Raw genomic sequence first — 25,646 nt, 5'->3', positions numbered from 1 at the left:
ATATCCAACTCATTTCATGGTGAAAGTTTTGTGGGGGAATGCTTTTCACATCGGCATGTCTTCTTTAACATGTGTTAAAAATCTTCAGAATGCCCCAAACCGGGTAAATAAGCAAACACCTTCAGTAGTAAACCTGGCCAACACGATACCTAAGTATTTAAAAGTGGAGAAATTCCAGGTTCCCCAGCCAGGACTTGAACCTGTGACCTGATGGCCAGGAGGTGTGAAAGCACTCTCTTGAGCCAATGATATCACTTTAAGTGCTACAGACTGAAGACATGTCAAATGAATCATTTATTCAGTTCAGTCAGCTTTAAATTTTTCTTGGTAAATGTTCCTGAACACAGAGAAAGGCTTCCAGGTTTCTGCGTGGGTGAGTGCACATGCGTGTGAGGACAAATGAGCACATATCATCTCCACTATGAAATGAGAGCTTGCATGTTTTTTCTGACATAATAAACATTAAATATGCTTTTATTTTCAGCTATGTTCCAATCTATAAGGATAATTTAAAGTATTTGGGATCAAAGTATGCCTCAGTTTCAGTTAAAGCAAATACTTCTCAAAGCAAATGAAACATCGCATAAAAGTTATCTTGTGTCTGGAGGGAGAAAGATTTTATTATCCAACATAATGTTCTTCAGATTTGACTAAGGATCATCCAACTGATGTTTAGGATGTTATCCAGTGGGAACCTCCATGTAATTTTTAAAATTAATTTCTCAATTTTCTTCACAGAGCTATTGGGGATTTGCACCCCACTGTTGGCACAGGATCCAGAATCCTGTGTTCCTAATGATCAAAATAAATCTAGTATTTTCAGACTGAAATAGTTCCAATTTCTTTTCCTGCACTTTTGTTTAAATTAAAAGCTTCTGGGAATCCTCCATGATTGTGCTCTAGAGGAGAGTCTTAGAATCTGCAGCCTTTGTTCTGCAGCTATATTTGAAAATTTTCATCTTCCCTTGTGAGGCAGGTTCTCTTTGCCTGACCATGTTGGTGGTCCTTCTCTCCTTCTTTTCAGATTTATCCTGCTTTAAATGTAACTAGCTAGAAATCTCCAGAAGTAAATCTTGTACCTAATTTAACTCTCTCTAATAGGAACAGCTTTTCTTTGCTCCCTCAGGATTGTGTGCTTGTATGACACAGATGGGTCACTCTCACCACATGATGAACTTTGTAAGAAGGAAAACTCCTTTAATCTGCTCAATCTTTCCACTTGAGGAGTTCCAGGCCATAGCAATGGTTCTTGCTATTAGCTGTTGCCCTGTGTTTGCCTTTCAAATATAGGGCAACATTACATTTATTTCCATTGCATTTGTTATTCTAGCAGGTATAGTAATTTGATGTCCTCATATAAGATTTGTTCTGACAAAGACATTGCAGAGATTTCCAAATCTTATAAATCAAGCTGCTGTCATGCCCTGTTTTTCTTCTTCAGTCTCTTCCTGGGGTAAGCATCAGCCAGCAGTTACTCCAGCCAACATCATCAAAATCAGATGCTGTTTTTTTTAGTTGCTGCAATTCCAAAGCAAACTCAAACAAGTAAAGATATCTAAGAACAGGTTCAAGGACCTTGTAAGTAAATTATAAAAGCATACAACCCAAGCAGACAGAAACAACCACATTAATGCTTCACTGAGCTTCTCTACGTAGTTTTTTAATTCCTGGGTTTTTTTCTACAAGTAAAACATGTATTGCTTTAGCCACAACATTACCTTTAGAGTAACTAAGGCCCAAGTGAAAATCCAGGAATGTTCACAATAAAATGTTACCAGTGCAGGCTGGTATTCCTACATGGAAAGATATGTCACTGAAAGACACATTTATAGTAAGAAAGCTGCATCCAAACTAGACCTTGGAACAGTTTATACAGGGGAGAGAGGAAGTTTGTGTCATACCACCAGACTGTGTAACCAGGCCTGATGTATCTCAGGCAAAGCATGACATATACCTATGCTGCTTCCACTAGCCCCTTCTCCAGTCCCCAGAAATAAATCTGAGTGTCAATGACATGTCTCTCTGTAACCACTCAGCTTTTGTAGTCACCACAATTAACACCTTCCACCTGAAATATCATGGAAGAGTATCTGGTATCCAAACACGTAAACAAAATACAGTCTTTTAAAAATACAATAGCCAGCTTTATATTTAACACTAAACCATATTCCTTGGGAATTTTTCAGTCCTTATTGGTAACCCATTTCCCTTAACCTGAGGGGCTAGGGTTTTTTTGTCCTTTCTCACGTCATTGGCGCAGGTACAAACGCAAGGGATTGAAGGGGTGAGGTGTTGCAGGTTTGGCTCCGGGCAGTGTTTCCTTACCTGACTCCTTCATGGGACACAGCGCGCACTGCATGCCCCAGGCCTCCCCATACAGGCAGCAGCACTCGGTGTACGTGGTCTGCTTCCCAACCAGCGGCCGACTGCAGACAAAATCATCACTCAGGTGCTGCCAGCAAAGGTCCTGGTAGACCTCAGCTTCTTCAGTTTGTTCTGATGGAGAAGACAGGATTAGGTCACCATCACAGCACTGTTATTTAAATAAGATGCTGGTATAATGATAAATTTTGTAAATTTAGATTAGAAAAATAACTTGGCTTTACAGACTTTGCTGAATACGTATTTAAGCTTAGAAGTCATGACCCTTTTTAAGTGCCTGAGGTGGCTCATCCCTTGAACGTTCAGCTTTGGAAAAAATCTTAAAAGGTTCTGAGTTGTCACATTAGGCCAATTTAAAAGAACATTGTGTTGGATATCCAAAAACCAGATCTTTCTAAATCACAGTCATTCCTGAACACTTAACAGGGATTCAGCTCAGCTCCCATGGAAGTTAACAGAGTTTGACAAAAACCAGCATTGGAGAGAGGTGAATGTTTGGGGAACTCCATCCACACAATAGATCTTTAAAAGTTGTTATTTTGCTTTTCTTATATTGCCGTCAATGCATCTGAAAGAACTTTTACAGCTAGGGCAGAACTGAACAAAAATTTTACATGGGCTCCCTGGGAGACTGGACAAATACTTGGAAGAGAGAGACCCATTAACTAAACAGACAAACTACATCAGTCTCAGGAAATCCCCTGAGCTGAAAATAGCTGGAGGCTGAGAGAGTGCTGGGGAGGGTGAGGAGAAGTATTGTTTATCTGCCCTCCTGGTCCTAAATCATCCACTTACAGCTATTGTTAGAGACAGAACACTGCTGTGAACTACTGTCACATTCTTATGAACATTAACAAAAATCTGTGTTTTTGTCAAGGCTGGAATATTTCAGAGGCATAATAGTTTTGACACAGATCTCAGAAGAAACCACTCCCAGTCCCAGCAAGTTCTGATCACTGCTGATCAGAAGGAGAGGAACTGTAAACTCAGTCTTCCACTTGGAATGTAAAAACCTCAGCACAATCATTTTGTGAAGACATCTGCAAGGTTTTGATTTTGTTCCAACACAGAGTGAAAAATAAGTGTTGTCACAAACCAAGGTTCTGTTTTGTCTATGCATATCCATTTACTGCATTTTTACATTATGCACGGGCGAGCACAGAACTGAAACCTCACTCAAGAGCAAAACTGAGTTCTGAAAGCACAAAGGTGATCACAGCTTAGATACCTATTCTACTAAGAGCTTGCCAGAATATGCAGTGAAAAGAAGCAGTGGGTCTTTCCTACTGACTCCAAATTCTGCTGGCAGCAGAAGAACCAGCCTGCCCCCTCCCCTCTGCGTGAGGGGGACATTGCCAGTAGCGATACAAGGCGTGAGTGCTCTGTGCTGGCTGAGATGATCACTGCTGTGTCAGCCGAATGTCTCATCACAGGAGACCCTTTGGGCTCTTGCATTCTCTTCACATCCTAGATGAACCCAAAAGACAATCCTGCCCTTGATTTGTTTAACTGAAGATGGAACAATAGAAATGCTGTGGTTCTTTCACAGTTCCACGCAATAGGGCGACCACATTACTCCTCAAAATATCAGCCTTACAATTTGGAGTGACTAAAGAAGGCATTCAGTCTGTATTCCCATTTCCTTTTACAGAAGCATCTCAGGAAAATTCACTGCAAGTTGCAGGAACCAGAGGTCTGGATTTATGGCTATACAGTGCCAGCATTAAATCAAACCCATTGTAATGCTTCTTTCGAAGACATGAGTGGCATAAACAAAGCTGTGCAGACTGCATAATGCTCTGGATTTCTGAGAGGTTTCCAAGAATCTCATAATATCTAACATTTTTTTCTGAAATAAGTGTCTATTGAAATTAAAAGAACACAAAAAAATGTTACTTTAACAGTGATGTTAAAGCCCACAACTTGAAACTGTGAGCTCAATGTACTTTCAAAGTTAATCAATTGAAAGCACACATACAATTTTAGCTATTTCCTCCTATATCCTGTCATTCCTGTTTTTATTTTGCTTTGGTAGAACTGATTCTCGAGACTTAGCCTGCAGCCAAACCCCAGTCTTACTGAGACAGCAAGCAGGCTGTGCCTCATTACTGACAAGGCTGGACAACGCAGACGCAGAGCTGGTGAACTGGCTGAAGACTCCTCAGCCCGAGCCTAATCTCACAATACTTCCAGCAATGTCCTGTCTGTATAGGCAAAGTGGAGCACTGTGGAGTCCTACATCATGGTGCCTTCTAGATCAACAGATGACGGTCCAAGCATTGCCTTCCAAAATCCTCCAGAAGAGCAGGCTCATCCAAGGATGACCCAGTCTAAGCTTAGACTTCGGGTCTGTAGCCATGTCAGCACCACCTCGCAGAGGTGTACTCACTTCAGTAATATGTATAATGGATCATACCACTTGAATCTGCTGGTCTGATGCATCGCTTTTCTGTTGCGTCCAAAACCATTGGGTGTGTACAGAAACAGTTGTAAGATCCTTCTGTGTTAATGCACTGGCCATCAATACAGCTGTTTGGGTCCTGACATTCATCCGTGTCTTTAAAATGGAAGGAAATGTATCAAGGAAAGCCAGCACAAAGTATTTGCATTGTGTTAATCTATGTTTCTATTTTCCTATATTAGGAGCTGACTTCCCTGCATGCCTTCTGTAAATGACCACAAATACCCACTGCTGGCAAAAAAATCCTGCCTGTGCCCATGGAGAAGGACAGACATCTGAAGGATGCTGAACCCTGATCCTCAAGTCTTAGGGAGCTAATATGGAGAAGTACTAGGGAGGATAAAGAGGCTTGTTGGAAGGGTTGCACTGCCAGGAATACCTGCACCCAGTATAGCTGTTACTGCTTCCCACATTCCTCTCCTTTTAGGAGAATACCAGCAGGCATTAGAGGTGGGCATCCTCTTAGTGATTCTTCGTGAGCTTATCAGAAGAAGGGATCACCTAGCCATGGTAGTTATTTTTCTTAGTTTGTCTTGGAAAGCAAAAGCTGAAATTTAGCTCAAAGGGAAGAGCAGGCCACTTCAGACAAATTACATTTAATCAGCTAAAATCCCACCCTTTGAAAAGAATAATCATAGAATCCCAAGGTAAAAGGCTCTCTTATTGCAGTTGCAAAAATTGCTTCCTTTCATTATGCTAATCTGCACATTCTACATGGTTCTCTGCTTACAAAGCAAAAGCCAGGGTCATGGTCATAAGTAATTTTCAGTTGGATACCAGAACCAAAAGGGTACAAGGCTGTGCAGGCTAAAATGGGCTTATCAATGACCTCAACTGTAATTTCACATTGCATATTAACTCCTTGGGGAAAATAGCTGTCCTTGAAACAAAAAAACCAAGTTTGTGTTACTTTGATTTAATATAGTAAACCCAGAACACTTACCAAATGACAGGTGAGCTTCAACATACAGGATTTCACTGCTCACCCCATACGCAAAGAACCGAAGGCTACACTGTGCCTTGGCAGAGTGAAGCAGCAGTGTGCATGTAAGGAGGGAGCCCCCTCTGATGACTCTGTGCTGCCTGCATTAAGGCTGGCACCAGCTCTTGACTATGCCCTCAAAGGAGCACAAAAGGCTGTTCTGGAGATGCAAACTCCTGGGAGTAATTTGCTGAAAAAGGAGGCAAATAAAGCAAACCCTGCTCTACATGCCACAGCTATGTCATCCAGAATTGCCGCTCAGCCAAGCAGAAGGAAGGGAAATGACCCAATGCATCTTACAAAACTGCTATAGGAGTCCAGAGGCCCAGTGTTTCTCCCCTTACTGGAAATGCCACAGTTCTGATGGGAATCCTGCTGTAGGAGTCTGCTTGTTTTGCCCATCTGCATACCATTATGGTGACAAGACCACTTTAAATAAACTTACCAAAGCACTGGAGCTTAACAGGGTCATAGTATGTGCCTTGTTTGCAGTAGCACTCATAACCTGGCTGTGTATTCAAACAGAAGCCATTTTTACAGATTTCTTGTCCAAAGAGTTGGCATTCATCAGCATCTGGAGAGAAAACATTAAAGGCTATGTTAGCATTGTTATTATGATGTCATGTAGACAAGCAAGATGGAATAAATCCTATAGACTTCTCTGTTCAAGCAAACTTCAGTTTAAGCAGAAAATCCCAGGAGCACAGATATCCACAGAAAAAAAAAAACAAAAAAACCCTCAGACAACTGGTGTGGAAGAGGCTATATAGCCAGAATGGAAAAGGAAAAATTGGTGGACTGTTACTTCCCCTTGTCAGAATTAAGTCCTGTGGCACACAGAGACTGGAATAATCTGCAGTTTTCCTTTCATTCCTTTGGTATCACATTGCTCCTAACTCAAATCAAAACAGATGAACAATATAGCTTGTATTTTCCTACATAATTTGCTTTACTGAAGGTATTCCCACCATGGGTCTAATCTAAGCACCCCATCTGGTTACCAAACTAAGCAGTTATGCTTATGGATGGACTCTGTGACTGCTCGTCTCTTTGCATAGAGTTTGGTGACTGTTGTGCAAGGTAGGAAATCTTCCTATGTGCACTGTTCATGGCTTTGTTGCGCAAAGCACAACTTCAGTGCAGCCTTCCCCCTCACAGGACCAGTTGTGTCTGTGGCTGAACACAGGGTGGCAATCACTACAGAACTAGTGACGGCTGACAAAGAGACTCTACCAAGCTTTCACATGAGGCTAAACGTGTTCAGGGAAGTTTCATGGAAAATATATGCCAGCTCATATATTGCTTTTCACAGTTGTACACATTTTTTCCCAGTCTTATATTTATGTATTTGTTACTGTTGGAATTCCATTCACTTCCTTTTTTCCAGCCTACTTTCCATTTGCTAGACCTACTCAGAGTAATCTGTTAAACCTAGGTTCGTAGTAAAAATGGCAATAAAAAGCACAACTTAAAGTAGGTGATTCTTCTCTCAATACCAATTGTTTTAATCCACTGTCTTCTATATATTTACTCCCCATTTATTTTGGGGCACCACGGATTTTATCCAAAGCTGTACAGTACTTTTAAAGATGAATCATTTTCCTTTTTTCCAGAGGAACGGAAAGATCTAGAAAATTATTTATTTTTACATCCACTCTTCCAGCCACTAAGGGGCTAAAAATATTAAATATTTTGACTGTTTAGCAGAAAGAATAATGTACAGATTAATAAGGAATGTCATATTCACATCTGTGTTTTTCCTGTGGAACATGGATTTGTGTCTGGAGAAAAATGGGAAAGGCTGGAAGCAAAACCAAGGAAGGTTAGCAGGCTATTCACTTCTGACAGGTAATTCCAATAAGAAAACGGGAATTGCTCCTACAAGAAGCTTGTGGACAAAAGCAAGAGTAACATTTAAGTTAGTGTAACAGAGAAAGATCACATTACAAAAAGAGCACATTAGTAAAAGTTATTTATCTGTTTAGTGTTTGTCCTTTGTGCCATTCCTAAGGTTTTACAATATAAATTTAATGAAAAGGGAAAAAGTCTTATTATGGCGGGGATTTTTGGAAGATATTTCCAGGTGAACTATTTAGACATTTCAGTATTTATAGCAGCTAGAGATATTACCCTGAGGTAGCACAAAAACAACACAGATTTTATCTGAGACTAATTTGGATATGCTGCACACACAGCAAGCTCCAAATCCCCATTGTGAATATACACAGAAATCTTAGATCTGTAAAGACAAACAACCCCCTTAAACAATCCTTCAACAAAAATATTCTCAGAGACTTTAAGATGAGCTCTTTGACAGCCTTAAAAATTATTAAAATTGATGGCTACTTGTCAAAACTGAAAAGAAATTTTGCTGATCTCATTTTTCCTTGGTGATGCCAGCTCCCTCCCACCCACATTCACCAACTCCTATCACACTGATTTCTTTACTACCACTGGACTACCACCAGTAATTATTCCATGAAGTTCTGTAATGAAGATATCATTGCTGAACTTTTCTTCGGTTTTAATATTCATTCACCCTTGCAGGCCAAATGTTCAAAAGAACTCTCTCCTCTCTTCCAACTCCCCATACATATATTTACAAGTTTAAGCTGGCATTTTATTCCACATGTAAACAAGTATCTGTGGTTTGTGGTCACAGCACCTATTCTCACAGTATATAGCACTTAGCAGAAATTAAACCAGAATATTACAGAGACTGTGTCATTGACATTCTTAACAGCCTGTAGAATGATTTTCAGTAATGTTTTGTACTACAAACTGTTTTTATCACCTAATAAAATTTGAATTAATATGCTTACATTCCTGGCTCACATTTCTAGTCAATTAACTACCAGAACTTCTGAAATAATTAAACTTAATACAAGTCAGTACTGACCTTTGTAATTCTGAGCAAGAAGCCCGTAAGATGATTCTCCGGAGGGAATGAAACCTTTTCCTTCAGGACACAAATCAGTAAATTCAGCTGGCAAAGAAAGAAAAAAAAATTATATTGTTAAGAAGAAGGTATTCACATATGTAGTGTTACATGTATTTCAGGGTACTTTGAGATATTAGCCTAGTTTGCATCTATCAGGCAATCATACACACCTTTAATTTAATGGGGGACGTTAAATGACACAACCTGACTTTCCCCCGCTCTCAGTTTGCAGAGAAAAAACCTCATTAGGGTGCCTACAGCATCACACAGCTTCAGGCAAACACATTGCTCTTGCTTTTTGGCAGGAGAATGTGGTCCTTACTAGGTTTCATGGTGTACTGCAGTTATAACAATACCAGTAGCCAAATTATATTAATTAAAGCTAGCATGGGCCTCTCTGAGCCACGCTGCAAGCTGTAATCTAGGCATACTCCAACTGAGATACAAACCCCTGTCCACATTCTTCAGTCCTCATACAGGAAAAACACTAATTGACTGCAACAGGAGAACATGGTGTACATTACAGAGAGAAATTATTTCAAGTGTCTTGGAGACTATACAGAATCAAACAAACCCATCCAAGCAGAGAGGCCCCTTTTTGATTTTGCATTTCATTTCAACTTGACAGTTTCTAAAGTATAGTTAAAACAGGAATTAAACCTGACGATGCATTTCTGTGAAAAGTAATCTTTATCATTTAATCTCAAGGTTTATGCATGTTCTCTCTTATGTGATTTTTTCCCAGCTGGATTCTGAATTTCAGCCATCCCTGTTTATGTTTCAAGTACTGTTTTTAAAATTTGTGACAAATATCACATGGACCTATTTGTCTAATTTAATATTTAGAGGTTAAACAATGGTCTGCAGAGAACATTATTAACTGATGTTCTGTAAGTTGCAAAGTTGTAAGGTGCTGTAGAAACAGCACTACAAAGAATAGCTGCAGTCTCAAAAATGTTGTAATGGTTACCTTTGTTTTCTAGCTTGTGGAAAAAATCAAAAGTGCTACCACAGCATGTGGAAAAAGCTCTTGTGAGAATCCATATTTGCTTAAAATCACTGTTGAGTAACATGCTCTTTAAATCCCTAGGGCAACAGCAGAGAAGCCAATGGATTTACACCAGGTACAAATTATTCTTATCACCCTTTCCTCCGTGGAGTGTTCCTATGGATAAGTCATGACTAAATACTACAAAATATGGGATTTAATGGGCAAGCCTTCTCTAAAGGCAAAGCACACTCTGTTAACACAAACACAATACTTCAAAAGCTTGCAAAGGGACAGAAGGCCTCCTCTTACCAGTTCCAACGACAGGGCATGGGAAGATTTCACAGTTATCACCCCAACCAGCACCCAAGGTACAGCAGCATTCCTGTTTGGTTACATTGGACGTCAGCACATTGTCACAGAAATTAGCATCATTCAGATTGTAGTAGCACTCCTTCTTTCCATCTTCCTGTTGATCAGCCTCTACTGACATTTCTAAGGTACAAAAGAAAACATAAACCACACAAGATGACACATGAAATTAGTCACTCTTCCAGGAGGTCAAAAGAGCAGAGAAGAAAATGGTTAAGTACAAATTTTGGTTTGACTTTTTGACATTAGAAAGAATGGTGGAAGTCAATGACTTTCCTTTGGCTTTTTTGGACCTGTTCTCCAACTTGACCATAAAAGGATTCCTCCAATTTGCACTTCTATAATTTTCAAGCAATGCATGAAGCACCTACTCTCATGTTCTGCTACTAATGGACATGGCCAGCTTTTGACAGGATGCTCTTCACATATGAATCCAAAAGCTCTTCACAGAGGTAAGCAAATATTACAACCTCATTTTTTCAGATAAAGGAGCAAAGATATGAACTGAAAAGACTCAATTTTCAAAAGAATGAGCATTTACCACCCCTTTTAATTTCAATGTGAAAAAGCATGCTCCACATTTGAATACAATGCTCTTTATAATTTTTGCAAAAGTAACTTACTGACTCCATGGTAAGCAGAGGAATATAATACAGATGTCAAGTTAACTGACTCTGTATTTTACTTTAAAATAGGAATCCAGCCAAGAAGGCAGATTTATTGCCTTAAGCACTGAGTGGGTCCTCTCACAATATTTATATGGACTGAAGGCAAAATAGTTGTCCCATAGATCCAATAAATACCCTATTACTATAATAGTCGAAGACCTTTCACAATCAAGGCACTCCTAAAATACACCAAGAAGCAGTTTTGAAAAGAAAAACCTATTTTCAGCTTCTGTGTTTGCAGAACTCTGTCTACCTAACATTTCACTTCAGAAAAATTATCATCAAGGGTTCAGAAGTGGGAACTAACATGTAAAATTATTATTCACACTTGATCGATATGAAAAACTTTTCACAGACCATCAGTAAAGTCACCAATTTCTAAAATTTCCTATGCTCACAATTATCAATCAAACCCAAGACTTTATTCAAGAATTTTAGATAGATAAATCTTGAGGTGACTAGCTCATCTCCTTTTTATCTAGGGAAATTCTTTATGCTTAGTACTTAACAAATGTTTAACTCACAAAAAACCTATTAAAATTATTCCATGTTGGCTGTTGTCTTACTCTTTGAGATTTCACTGATTTTTACCCAGGCTCTTGCACAATAAGGTAAGCATGAGACATTTCTCAAGAAACACAGTTATTGAGGCAGGAATCAGAACTTCTGTTTTACAGAGTGGCAGTGCATTTCAAGATGCAACAAACATTGGCTCCATGGTGCAGCAGGAAAACTGGAACAGAGTTGCTACCAGAGACATGGTGAGATGACTCGCACAACTGGAGCACTGCAATGGATGGCTGCAAACTCTTGCGAAGGGACAGGCAGGGAAAGAGGGGCAGTGGGGTAGCCCTGTGTGCTAGAGAGTTTCTCAGTTGCATGGAGTTGAACGATGAGGACATTAGGGTGGGGTGTTTATGGGTAAGAATCAGGGGAAAGGCAGAAGAAACATTCTGTAAGCAGATGGGATAAGTCTTACGACCCCTGGCCCTTACTGTTGTGGCAGGCTTCAGCATACCAGATGTCTGATAGAAAATACAACACAGAGAGGAAGCAGTCTAGGAGATTCCTGGAGTGTGTGGAGGAGAACTTCCTGACATATCTGGTGAGGAAGCCAAGCAGGGGAGGTGCCACAGACGACTTGCTATTTGTGAACAGAGAAAGACTGGCGGGTGATGTGATGGTCAGAGGCCATCGTGGGAAAAGCAATCAGGAAATGACAGTGATTGTGACTCTTTGGAAGTGAGGAGGGGTGCCAGCAAATCTGGCACCTTGGACTTCCAGAGGGCAGACTTTCACCTCTTTAGGAGACTGGTTGAGAGACTCTCTGAGGCAGCAGTCCTGCAGGGCAAAAGAGTCCGGGAGGGCTGGATGTACTTTATGAAGAAAACCTTAAAGGTGCATGAGCAGGCCATCCCCATGTGTCAAAAGATGGGACAGGTGGGAAAGATGATCAGCCTGCCTGAACAGAGAACTTTGGCTGGACCTTGGGAAAAAACAGTGAATCACCTTTGAAACAAGAGGCAAGTAACTCTGGAGTGGGTTTTAAGATCTCACTTAAGAAATGTTTGTGAGGTGGAAGCTTGAAGATAGTGATGTCCAACAAATGCTGAAGGAATTAAATGACCTCCAGTTCTTGCTATTTCAATCCTATTATCACTGCCCACCCACATTCCCCAAAGCAGATGGAGCAAGGGAACTTTAGTGAGCATACAAATACTAGATTCATTTGAAGAAAAGCAGATTTAAAAATGTCAGCACGGATTGCCTATTATTGCACTTCAATAGTATGAACATGTGTAATAGTTCTTTTGGTTTCTAATTAGACACAGACAATTGGATTTACTTCTATTTTCCTCAGAAAAGTGACTTCAGTTTTGGAAGTCTGGCAGACACCTCCATTCAAATTCAGTATAATGTTGCCACCTACAAGGCTTTGCAGTTTTGCCAATATAACTAAATCGTACATTAAAGGATACACCCAGCTGGCTGCTTATTTCAGCTTTGTTAATTTAGCCTGTGGTCAACCCTCATCTGATAATTACAATTTTCCATAATGTGTTGAATTTCATCAGTTGAGGTGGTTTTGTGGTATCAGTTGTTATCCCAATAGGAACTATATTAAGACTATCATATCACAGAAATGCAGCTGAACTAAATCTGCCGTTCCAAGGTGCGAGAGCAGTACTTCAGCCACCAATTTATACATTTTCCTTGGCCATTTGCCATCTGTGTAACTGAATTAAAGCCAAATCTTCATTAGAAGAGAACGCATGGCTTTTTTTCATGCTGTTTATCAGAGAAAGAACACCAGAAGCTGCCCTGGGAGGAAGGGGAGATAGTCTCATCATGTCCTTGTTTATTCCCATTTTACATATGATGTGTTGGTTTCTCCTCCCATTATCTGTTCAGCAGCTTAAATGGCTGTTGTTTACACAGCTGTAAGTGAGGCTTAGTCAAGAAGGTGTCATGAACGTTTGGAAAGCAAATGAGACACAAACCTTTTTTTTTACCAAGACCAGTCTATGTCTAAAACCTTATAATTTCTCTGTCATAAATTATTAACCATTTAGCAAACAGGCTGTTTCTGAAAGTGATTTCATTATGTATGTTGATAAAATATGATAAGAGAATAAATGCTCATTTTTTATATTGTTGTTTGGGGTTTTTTTGTTAGAAAATGTAAAGTATCTATACCTAAGGCATGCTGGTAAAGGAAAATAATTTTACCATATTTTTGATACAATTGTTCTATTAATAGCCTATGAGAGAAATTCTGTATAGTTGCTGCTGGATTGGATTCTGAAGTATTTCTTAAAAATAGATTTATATACCTTAGCATAAACTTAATCCTACAATATGCTTAGCATATGTTTGATGCAAAAACATGCATCAGTAATATAGGATTCAGTGGAAAATATGGATCAGCATATACTGAAATATCTGCCTAAATAGTGTTCTGTTAACAACTGTGATCTGAAAAAACCAAAACATAGAACTGACAGGATCTTAAATACTGTAACTGTGTACCGACAACACTTACAGATGCAATCAAGAAACTGGTTGCAAAAATGAAAAATAGTCATTATAACTTCATGACTTCCAAAAACTCAGCAAATGATGACTGAGCAAACAGCTTGAGTAAGAATTCAAGGAAGAATTATCACTTTCAGAATCTGATTTTCAAGAATACAGTAAAAGTGTATTGGTATGTGCCTGTTGTCAGGGTGTACTTGTTTAGATTTCTCAATTGGCCCCACACGTGACAAGCTAACACGTGCGTGTACAGTGCATATACACAGTTCAGGGATTAATGCAAGTGATGCACACATAAAACTTACAGCTAAGACTTTGTCCACAGACAACTGAAACTCAACAATTAGAAAGCCCATAATGTTTAGGAAATTCAGAATCTGTACTCATGCACCAAATTTCTAGCCTTAAAAGAACCTTTAGGATCAAATTTGTTAACTGTTACTTGGCAGCCTCAAATTTTTTGTGCTGGTGGTTGGTTAGATTGCAGGGGGGACTAATTTTCTTCCAATATTAATCAGTCTAGAAGGGACTTATGGCTTTGGCCACCAAAACCATGATTTTCTCTTATACATCCCATCAATTACTGTTAAACATATTGCCATAAATAACTGGTTGTATTTCATGAAGCCAGAAGAAAGCAACATGTAAATTAGCTGTAGGTACCTAAGTGGGCCCAGGCACCTTAGTGGAGATCTCCATGGTGATGCTGTGCTGATGCACCCCAGGACAGGGTTGGCCCTCCTGGCTGCCAGGGCACTGCTTAGTCATGTTCAAATTGCCATCAACCAGGACCCCCAGGTGCCTTTCTGTGGCACTGCTCTCCAGGATCTCATTCCCCAGCCTGTCCATACATCCAGGTTGTCCCATCCCAGGTGCAGAATCCAGCACTTTCCTTTGCTGAACTTCATACAGCTGGTGATTGCCCAGCTCTCTGATTTGTCAAGGTCTCTCTGCAGGTTCTCTCTGCCCTCAAGGGACTCAACAGCTCCTCCCAGTTCTGTATCCTCTGTGAACTCGCTCTGTGTCCCTTCCTTTCCTGGGTCCAAGTAATTTATGAATGGCAGGGCAAAGAAGAGGGGAATGAGACAATCAATCCTTGCACAATTTTTTGCACTTTTTCAGTTTCTTTTTTTGACTGGAAAGTGATAACAGGGGTTTAAATTCCTGATACATACACTGGGAGGATTGTTTCAAGGCACAGCTAACAACAGACAAATTTCCAGCAAGTGGAATCTAAACAACAGGAAGTCTTGAGAACCCTAAGGGTAAGTAAAGAAAAGCGTGAACACACAGCACTCCACAAATCTCTTGGCCTTTAACCACATGTAAGAAAAGTAAATTAAAGTAACATTTGAACAAATGTCACCTATTTGCACTTCATACAAGGGGGGCAAACATTTCTTTATGCACAAAAATGAAGAATGAGAAATAAGCAAGACCTGGGTGAGCCAGCCTGAACTATAGATATCTGTAACAGGATAACAAAGATTAAGTTCTTCCTTTCTGCCTTTTAAGCTGTGCCTTTCATAAGCATGGTGCAAACTAATGCTGACAGATGATGTCCATCTGCACCACGGGAACTCTGGAAGCACCATGCCTGACTTGAGTATGTGGCTTGTCAAAGCCAGAGAGGATGTGTGGCTATTCCAGCATTCTTTGCAGCAAGATTAGTTTATAAGAAGAACAACAGCCTTTTCTTCTTTTACTTTGGAAGAAAAGAGGAGAGTAAGACCTCTGTTCCAAGTACTGCCATTTTGCCTTACTCTAGTCCAAGACCATATGACGTAAAAGTATTTCTCATTAGCTCCTTGTGGTTTCCTATGAGAGATCTTGATGACCTTATCAGAGAAGAGACAAAGGCAAAGCATGTGTTTTGTTAGAGCCTGATGAAGCCTGGAGGAGAAGGAAGAACAGTTACTTTCCATAGTGATCACAGCAAAGCTGTGTTCACTGCTGATAGCATCATGGAATAAGTACTGACAGTAGAGTATCCATCTGTTTACAGTACAATTGGTCATACTGTGTTCTTCATCCCCTTCCTCCCCACAGTAATGTTAGGGTATGTCCTCAAATGTTCCTTGGATGTGAGTTCTTTATACATGACTCAGGTCCTGTGTTAATTTTTTAGTTCTGGTTTTGTTTCATCAGCTAGCTGAACTCTCCTGAGTACTGCCTCCTCACAGGCCCAAAACATTCGTCAATCAGCTGTTAATGATATTTCACAGGCAACTTCTTGAGTGTTGCTGAGTGCTACATTCAGTGATCTAAATATTTGTGACAATTAGGTCATGGATATTTCAATCCTCTTTACAAGTCTGAAAGATCATGAGTGATAGGAGAAAATAGCCACAGCCTGGAAGCTGTAAAGTCAGCACCCTGGCAAAAAAGCCAATTCCTCTAAGGCTTTCCATAAGCCTGTAGTGTAAGAAAACAAGGAAGAAATACCAAGAGTTGCATTCTGGAGGGGAAAAAAGCTGTGCAAGTAAATCCTGTCATTTTTTGTGCTCTGTTCATCCACCTCTGAGTTTGTTCATTTCTCCAAACTGGGTCAGTGTAGAAATGTGAAGGCAGGCTTTAAGAGTTCTAAACTGATTTTCAATTAATGTATTTCCAGTAGCATTTTCAACACCCAAAACACTTTATAAGAAAAGCTCAAAAATCCAGTACAATGGACTAGTAGGAAAAACAGGAGTAAACCAGTCAGGGACACTTCAAGAGAGACTGACAACAGAGGTAGTTTAACACCAATGTAGTGGCTTGGCTTTTGCTTTCCCAACAACCTTCTCTTAGGACTAATATTAATTCTAGATAATGCTAATAAAGTAAGACTATTGTGATGATTTTGGCTGGTACAGAGTTTTTCACAGTGGCTGGTATGGGTTTGGTTTTTGGATTTGTGCTGAACACAGGGTTGATAATACAGGGTTTTTGTTATTGGTGAGCAGGGCTTACAGAGAGCCAAAGCCTTTGTTCTGCCACACTGGTGATGAAGTTGGGGGTGCATGAGAGGTTGGGAGGGACACAGCCAGGACAAGTGACCCAAACTGACCAAAAGGATATTCCAGACAGAATGACATCATGCTCAGTATATTAAATGAGGAGAAGAAGGAGAAAGAGGGGGGAATGTTTGGAGTGATGGCTTTTGTCTTCCCAAGTCACTGTTACGTGTGATGGGGCCCTGCTCTCCTGGAGATGGCTGAACACCTGCCTGCCCATGGGAAGCAGTCAATTCCTTGATTTGCTTTGCTTGTGTGCGTGGCTTTTGCTTTCCCTATTAATCTGTCTTTATCTCAACCCATGAGCTTTCTAGGGGAGTAAGTCGCTGCTGGGGGCTTGGTTGCCATCTGGGATGAAACCACAACAACTAAATATAACTCCTGGTTTTAATAATATGCTCCTTTAAACGTTGTCCAAGTATAGTAATGGGTGTTTGTAAAAGTTTGGACAAAAATCAAAATCACTCAGGCCACAGACTTGATTCCATATCAGATTTCACTCATACACTATAGTCAACAAGACTGTTTACTCTTACCTGTAGTAACTGCTCAATATTACTGCCAAGTCTGTTGATGTATAACATTTAGAAGGTGCTTCTGCTATAATTTCCCTACTAATGATTCACTGATAACATTTTCTGTCCTAGAAAAACCTCCTCTTATGCACACACTTTCAAGACAATGACGAAGTTTTAAATTTTCCTCCTGTAGTTAAAGCAACACCAATACTGCAACCAGCTTTGCCTTTCCAATGGTTCTGTGTGCAGCTGAATTCATGCCAAGCATGCAAACATCCGCTGGCGTTTTACCTGGTGAGGTACGGAAGCGACACTGTCCGGTCATTGGATCGTACTCCTGGTTCTCATCAGAGCACAGACACAGGAAAGAACCGTCAACATTTTCACAGAGCGCTTCGCCACATACTCCACTCAACATTTCACATTCATTCACATCTGGGGAAAAAATCCAAAACATAAATCAATTGAGACCCACTACTGACTGTTCTTTTATCTGCTGTATCTGTGCCAATATTGTCTGCCAGATTACAGATGTGATCTCTGGGGAAGGATTAAAAACTCACTAATACCTAAGTGGATTCATAAACAAGTAGTGAGTCCTTTGAAATAAAGATCCCAGAAAGTCACAGTACAGTTTATAGACTACTAATGTTGATTTAGGTGCTGATTGTGGACCAGAACACAGTTATTTTGGTGTTTCTCTTTGTTAAATAATTGCTTTTCTGTCTATTCTCTTATTGGGATTTAAGACTCAGAGTAATTTATTTTGCTTTCTTATCTTTACTATCAAACTTTCACTAAACTCAAGAAGTAAAATGAACAGGTTTTTTTGAGATTCAGACTGCACTGAGAATTCATTCTCCTTCCCAAAATACCATTTTTCTTGTAAACAACCACCAAAAAGAGAATTCCCCAGTCCCACTGCCACCGTATCTCTATGCATGGAGTCACAGGCTGCTCTGGGACCCACAGAAGTTGTGCCCCGGTCACCCAGGGACCCCTGCTGAACAGTGCAAAATTCCTCCCTCCAAAAAATTCCATGTATTTTTTACTTGGATTCAATACACCTGCTAACTAGCCAACCTGAAATGCTTTTTTGACTGATAGAATTGTCTGTTGTTTAAGCAAGGATTAAATACTACCAAGATCATTTAACGTTACTTTCTTTTTAGTTGCTAACGTTGACATTTGAAAATCTACTTCTAATGAGAGAACCTCGTTAGCAGACAGAAATGAAGCTGATTAATATCAGAAATAGTAATTTCTGTATCACAATTCAGAAACTCCTATAACTGAGTGTGGTCTAACTTGTGAAGCAGTATTTCATCCTTTTTACCTCTTACCTATCAAAATCTGAATAAATATTGATTTGTGTGTGTTTTTATATAAACATGGATTTTAACTTGGAGTTTGCTCGCATTTAAAAAATGCATTCACATTTTTCTTTATCTTTTTACTTGCTTCCTGTAATAGGGAATAAGTCTTCTCTGGGGAACATTGCTTAGTCAGGAACTAGAGACTTCATTTTTCCTTAAATTGTTTTGGCCGATAACTGGCTTCAAAATTTATAAGAGTATTTTATACTATACAGTATTATACAAGAAAAAAATCCAAAACAAACAAATGCATTATTTTGTGGTTCCGAATTACTTCAGTGTGAACTCAAAATTAAATTTAATTTCACACCATCCTTTCCACTTTTATTTTTTACTTTCTTTGCTTCATTTGTTTTCATCCATGAAAAATCACTGTATGACAAAATATACTTTGGTATGCAGCAAAGTAAGTGTCAAATGGCATAAAGAATTTTGTAACAAAACTACTTAATATATTAGAAAATGCATACAAACACTCTGTAAAACTTCTAATTCCTCCTCTCTGTTTGGTATTCCATTTAGGTCTCTGTTACTGGTAAATGTATTTCATCCTGAGTCTGGCTTGTAGAAATTGCTTAATGATCTGGATCTCTCCTTGATCTGGTATTAATTTTATATTACAAACTTGTGCTACCTCAAGTGGTTCTCCAGCCATCACTATTAACAATAGATCTGGAAACCTATCTGTCACAAAAGAAAAGGGCAGTATTTACACATCTACAAAATTCCCACATCATTTCAAGGTGATAGGTGTCTTTCCTGGAGCTGGAAGCTAATGTTAAAATCTGCTTAAACACCATACGCCTAGGGAGGTGCCATCTAATTCAGCCTGGCTACGCCACATTGCAGATGTTATTTCCTGCAGGGGGTAGTGCAGGGTCCTGCTTACTCAGCTAAGAGACTAAACAGATGGAATTTAAACAGGTTAAGATATTAAATTCATGCTATTATATTTGTGAATGGTCCTGACATGCACAAACAAAGAGGTGTCTTGGGTTTTTTAAAAGAAATAAAAAAAGTGGTTCAGGTTATTTGCTGTTGGCTTCTGTTTGTCCTAGTAACAGGTTTTCATTAAATATATACAAAGTAAAGTTTCCATCTGGCAGAAAGTTCAGTGAGTAAAGAAGAGCTCAACCCTATTTTACTAGTAAGAGGCATAACTTTAATAAAAATATCAGAAAACAAAAATGTGAAATGCGTTTTGTTGGAATGCTGCTTCAGCTCTTTTGAACTTTGCAGCAGTGACTACCAGCACCACGAGCTCACCTGTACACCCCTGCCCATCCTGTGTGTCCTGGTACCCTTGGTAACAGAGGCAGCGGTAGGAGCCATCCATGTTTTCACAGAACCCGTGGGTGCCACACACCGTGCCGTTCGTACATTCATCCACATCTGCAAGGAAGAATTTTAACATCACACAGGCTGTGTGACAGACTTCACAAAGAGTGCAGAACACCCACAGATGCACTTTGCAAACAGATGCAGATATGCCTCAACACATTGGGAAAGAACATAAGGACAAGACGCAAAAATTAATGGAAGCACACAAACAATTTAAGAAATTCTTTCAGTGTTAGCTTTGCAGTAAGTGTGCCAGCAATGGTCAAGTACCTCCACCAATCTGTTTCACCAAACTTGCTAACCACAGCATGATGTTACATACCACAGACTAAGACACAATAAATAATTTCTTAATTAATTAAATCATTTCTCTGACTGACTTACAGATTCTACCAGTGTAGTATTATACAGTCAACAACATGAGTGCAACTGAACTCGCTGCGCCTACAAAAAGAGTTCAAGGGTATAGCTACATCCCCTGTGCAGAAGTGCTGCACAGATGCCATTGTGGCTCTCAGCACAGATCACAGTTTCATAGTGTTAGTGGTAAGTATCTGTGGACTGAGCCTTCTGTCTGAAGTCCTGTAAATCTACACGTACAAGTCATCTTACTCAGGTACACAAAGTAATGCCAGTGCCAGAATGTTTTCTGTACTGGCCTTGTCATTTTTAGTTCCAGTTTTGGTTTCCTGGCCTTACAAGTAAGTCCCTTTCACATGTAATGCATTCTTTGACTCTGTTGCCCATCGAATTACAATGAAGCAGAGCTGCTTGTGGCAGACTGTGCTTTATTTTTGTGAGTGTATTACAAGTGCTAGGAATGCATTATTTTTATCTCTACTCAAAGTAAGATCTAAACCCAAAAAACCCTGGCCATATGTGGTCATTGAAGATATCATGAGGTGCTTTTCAAGAAGAAGAACATTAGCTGAAATTGTGAACCTGCCAGGATACTAGGATTAGTACCTTATGCCTTCTGTATTCCTCTGCAGTCTGAAGCAGAGAAATTACTGCTGTATTTCTTTCCTAAAAAACATTATGCTGTTAAGTAAGGCTCCTGTCTGCTTTCCTTCTGCATATTTCCTCAAGGGATAATTGCATTTTAAATGGGGAATAAAGTGATTTATTTGAGTGCTTGTTATTATCATTAATTCTGCACATTTTGGTAGCCCTTCATGTGGAGGATGGAGCCTATCACCATTTTACCTCTAGTGAATGCCTTTGGCACTCCCTGAACTAAAGAACTGCTGGGACTGAATCCTGCAGTGCCACAGAGAGAAGCCTTCTTCAAATAGGTGAGCAGCACCTGGTGCTTTTCTGTAAGGACAGAGTAGGTCTCAAATGTAGTCCTGCCTACTCCTCCAGCTCTCCACAGCTGTGTCAAACAAAATCCTAGAGAACTCAGCAAAGATGCGCTGCATTCTTATCCTGGCAGTACTCACCAATCTAGGACTTTTTTACTTTTAAAATGTGTTTTATGCTCAGCTGAAAGGGAACTCTTGGTCTTTGAACTCTGTGGTCACAGCCCCCCAAGTTACCAAAATTTGAGCAGCACAGCATTACCATCCCCATTACCATCCACACCTGCTGCCCTCTTGCAACCCAAGTGCTCAAATTTATCCACACAAGCTCTGTGTGCTTCAGGGACTGGCGTTTTTGGGATCTTGAAAACCAGCTTTTCCTGTGTGCTGCGGCGGGGTCTGAACAGGTTTGGAATCACGTGTAGACTTTTAAGGCCAGAAGAGTCTATCCAGAACCTCTTAAAAAGGCTAAAAAACCTGTCTCTGGCAATTTCTGTACCAATGGAATAAACTGAAATTTTAACATTTTTCTCAGAAAGGCATGTAGTTTCATGTTAGAGTGTTTAAATGATGGAAAACTCACTTCTCCTATTGAACTGATCCACTGGTCAACAAACTTCAGCCTACATAGAAAATGCAGGCAAAACCACTATGCACTAAATACAGCAAAATCTAGGACACATCTATGACTATAATTGATGATTATAAAAAAGTACTTGCAGATGGAACTGGCAGAAAAATTTATTTGGTTTGTAAGTTTTGTAGTAAAGATTTTAATGGTATTTACATCTTGATTTATAAAGCAAAGGAAAAATATTCAAGGAATTTATTTTAGAAAGGGCTATTGTATTTGGCAAAGAATACAATAGGCAGTATGCTTATTCTCAAGGAATTGAATACAAAAATTTGGATGGTTTCTGGATATTGAACTTATTGAAACCTACCACAAACCCTTCCTAGTAGAATTAATTCAGCAACATGAATAAGCAACTTATGTGTGTTAAAGACTGTCAGAGGCGAAGGGTCAAGAGTTACCTTTTATACCTTTTCCCTTTCAACTCCCCACAGTGACATAATTATAAAAAGATGCATATGGAGTTACTAGGAGGAAGACAAAAAAAAATTTTTTACAGCTGTGTTTTTCTGGTCCCTCCTTCTTGCTGCTGCGCACTGTCCCTGCAGTATTTGATATTAACAGTCTCATGTGATCAGCAGAGTTTCACATATCTAGTAAAAAAATCCGAATACTCTGTCTCTTAATCAGAAAACTGTGTTAAGAAAAGGAATTCAAATGAGTAAACAATGGTGGCTTGACAGCCTGGACTTTCAGACAACACATAATAACACAGTGTTTGTGTTTTCAGTGAACAACTATGGTTAAATAACAAAAAGTTCCTGAGCCACGGGACAGTTACTGTTAAAGACCTAGATAGAAGAAACTTCAACTGGAGATTTCAGAATTATCCAAATTACAGAACTCCTCTTACTTATAACCTAAATGTTAAAGGAAACAGGGGAATGGTTCATGCTGCTGGTTCTTCACAGGTAAAACAAGGTCATTGACTAAAAAAACTGCAGAAACAAAACTTGTAGCAAGAGTCCTAATTCAGCATATAACACAACCATAGAAGACAGGTTTTTTTCTAAAAAGTACAGTCTGAACATCTTTCAGTGCATGGGATATTACAGAGAAGGTCCAAGCACCAAATATTTTTCCTTGTCTAGACAGTTCACTCAAAGGACTCTTTTTTACAGCCGGAAAGGACATTTGTTTCTTTAATCACCCCATAAAGAGTGAGACTTGTAACCAGCAATTCTCTTGCTACATGGAAGCAAAGTCAGGGGAAAAAACTAAGTATGAAACTAATATTTCCTATGTCTGTAGAGTGACTACAGCAGTTCTCTGTAATTAAAACCTATTTTAGAATCCATTAATCAGTGCTGCCTGCTTTAATCAAAAGGCAAGATGTGTGCACTCATGCACCCTTTTGTACAGTTCAACACTGTACTCCTGTTTTCTGACAACCTGAACAAGACGAAGGAATCCTCAGCCATGATAATTAAATCTCACTGCAATCTCCTTACTTAGCAATATATCTGGAAGATGAACTGGTTCCTAAGAGAGGTCTGTAGTGATTAGACAAGCAGAGCTCTGATTCTGAAACTTCCAGGGCTACCCATAACGCATACATAGAAAGGAAGAAGCAGAGGTCAGAGAGCTCTGGTGGGATGAGTAAGTTTTTTTGGACTGCCTGTTGCAGCAGTGAGAAGCCAATGAGAGACATATGGGAAGGGACATGGAGACAGAAGAGATGCTTGAGGCTGAGTACTGACTTAAACATCAGAGAACCTCTAACTTGAGGTTTGCCAACACATTTAACTAGTTTTTAGCTGGGTAAAACACCATTTTTACACGAACCCCAGAGAGCTCAACAAGGAACTAAGGAGCACTCGGAGAGCCTCCAGTTCAGAGAGCCCGGTGCAGTCAAATTTCTGAGCCTGGGGCCAGGCTGCAGTGGAATGTCACTGCTGCAACAAAAGTTTGTCTACACCTTGGGAGAAGACACAGTCTCCACAGCTGTTCAGTTTACTTTGGCCAATGGCCACAAAAACTCCACACCAGAACTAAACCACATGAGGTCCTTAAATGTTTTATGCTCTTGATGTTTCAAACTTCAAAAAAACCCAAGTCAAACTCACACAAAAAAAGTCTGGAGATAGGAAAATCTGCTCCCCAGGTACAGAGAGGTGTGTGAATCCAGGAAAATTTTCTCAGGTTCTTCCTCTAATGGTATAAACAGTTATTCTCACTCACTTAACTAGAATTAAATTCACAGAGGCACTTAGTGTAAAGAACAGTAGCTCCTGCGGCTGGAAGCCACATGCTTTCTCAGTATGTCACAGATTCCTTTTGTTTCGTCTTGCCTTTTAGCATGAAGCTGACACCACTACAAATATTGACACTGATGCCATCAGTGCTCCCTTAAAATGAGTTTTTTCAAAACTATGGAGTTGGTTTTATTAAAACGACAGAATGGAGAAACTAATTGTGGTGGAAAAGGAGTGCTGCTGCTTCAGAGACTAGAAGTACCCTTGCTTTGCCAAGTTATTAAAATACTTTTCCAAGTGCTGAATATGAAGTCTGATCTGTATTCCATACACAACACCAATTACTTGTGAAGCATGCTCAACTGGTTTTGTACTCGTTTTATTCTTCATTAAAAAGTTCTTAAACTAGTCACAATCCTGGAAATAAGATCTTGTGATTTCATCTTTTTCTATTTAGTAAAAGTTTGGCTTTTTCGTTCTAACGGAGATTAACTTTGTATTACTTCATCATATATGATAGCAACATTTCCCTGGAAACTGATACTTTATTCAATGTCAGAGATGCAGAGGAGCTCATTGTTTCTGGTACATCTCCTAACAGTAGATGCTAATGACTTTGGATTTTTTTTTTTAAAGTTGTGTTCCTTTTCAGTTGTGCTTTTTTAATTTCTGGGAGTTTGATTTCACAAGGTTAATAAGTGTTCTTCTAGCTTAATTTTGAAATAAAGTCTTTGGCTTCTACAAAGAGAAGGCTGTATTCTTCTCTAGCCACTTTCCCCCTGCTTTTTTATAGCTATGCTCAAGAGTGAGGAAAAACACCTGCTACTACTTTTCTTGCAGAGCAATTGAAGATATGTGGCCGCATCCTTCCCAAACACTGGGTGAAATGTATACATGCTGATGAGAGAGTCCACTAACTGCTTTGGAATTATCCCCATTACTTCAAATCATAAATATATACTAATATATATAAATCATAAATATGTACATAATACTGACTCCTCCATGAATCAGTGGAGTTACTCAAATTCACTCTCTCTAGCCTCCTTGACCAGGCTTTTGTCTTGGCAATAAGAGAATATTTCTTTCAATTTACACCATGATTACAAAATGAAGTAAATGTTTGGAGAGAAAAAAGCACTAAAGAGCACTGTAGAATTTTTTATAATTATCAATAATAATTAAAACACAAACGGTGTGTTTGATGTTATGCTATATCTAAATATACAGCACTAATTCCCTGACATCAAGCATAGCAGTGTTCCTGCCAGCACAGTATTTAATTTCATGAGAGATCACATTACTAAATATATGGCAGGTTATATGCCAGCTTCAGTAATAAAGCTGTAATGCTCATTTTCCTCTGGTATAAGCAGGGAGATACAATAGTCAGACACAAGTTTCAGTGTACTTCATCCACCAAAGGACAAATGTTTTCACTATAGTTCACTAAGT

At 39.4% G+C, this 25,646-nt stretch overlaps 1 protein-coding gene across 1 annotated transcript in view; it reads right to left on the bottom strand.

Moving 5' to 3' along the window:
* LTBP1 (latent transforming growth factor beta binding protein 1) overlaps positions 1-25,646 on the bottom strand; it is a 186,085-nt gene that overhangs the window by 13,088 nt on the left and 147,351 nt on the right. The window contains exons 24-30 of the mRNA XM_041477230.1: positions 19,987-20,112; positions 17,636-17,779; positions 10,067-10,249; positions 8,725-8,811; positions 6,271-6,399; positions 4,799-4,939; positions 2,326-2,496 (exon numbers count right to left, since the gene is read on the bottom strand). Of these exons, the coding sequence (XP_041333164.1) occupies positions 2,326-2,496; positions 4,799-4,939; positions 6,271-6,399; positions 8,725-8,811; positions 10,067-10,249; positions 17,636-17,779; positions 19,987-20,112 (981 nt within the window). The remainder of the gene's footprint in view (positions 1-2,325; positions 2,497-4,798; positions 4,940-6,270; positions 6,400-8,724; positions 8,812-10,066; positions 10,250-17,635; positions 17,780-19,986; positions 20,113-25,646) is intronic.

This window comes from Pyrgilauda ruficollis, unplaced genomic scaffold (genome assembly GCF_017590135.1).
Source record: "Pyrgilauda ruficollis isolate IOZ18807 unplaced genomic scaffold, ASM1759013v1 scaffold4, whole genome shotgun sequence".
Classification (NCBI taxonomy): domain Eukaryota; kingdom Metazoa; phylum Chordata; class Aves; order Passeriformes; family Passeridae; genus Pyrgilauda; species Pyrgilauda ruficollis.
This window is presented reverse-complemented; position numbering and strand designations above follow the sequence as displayed.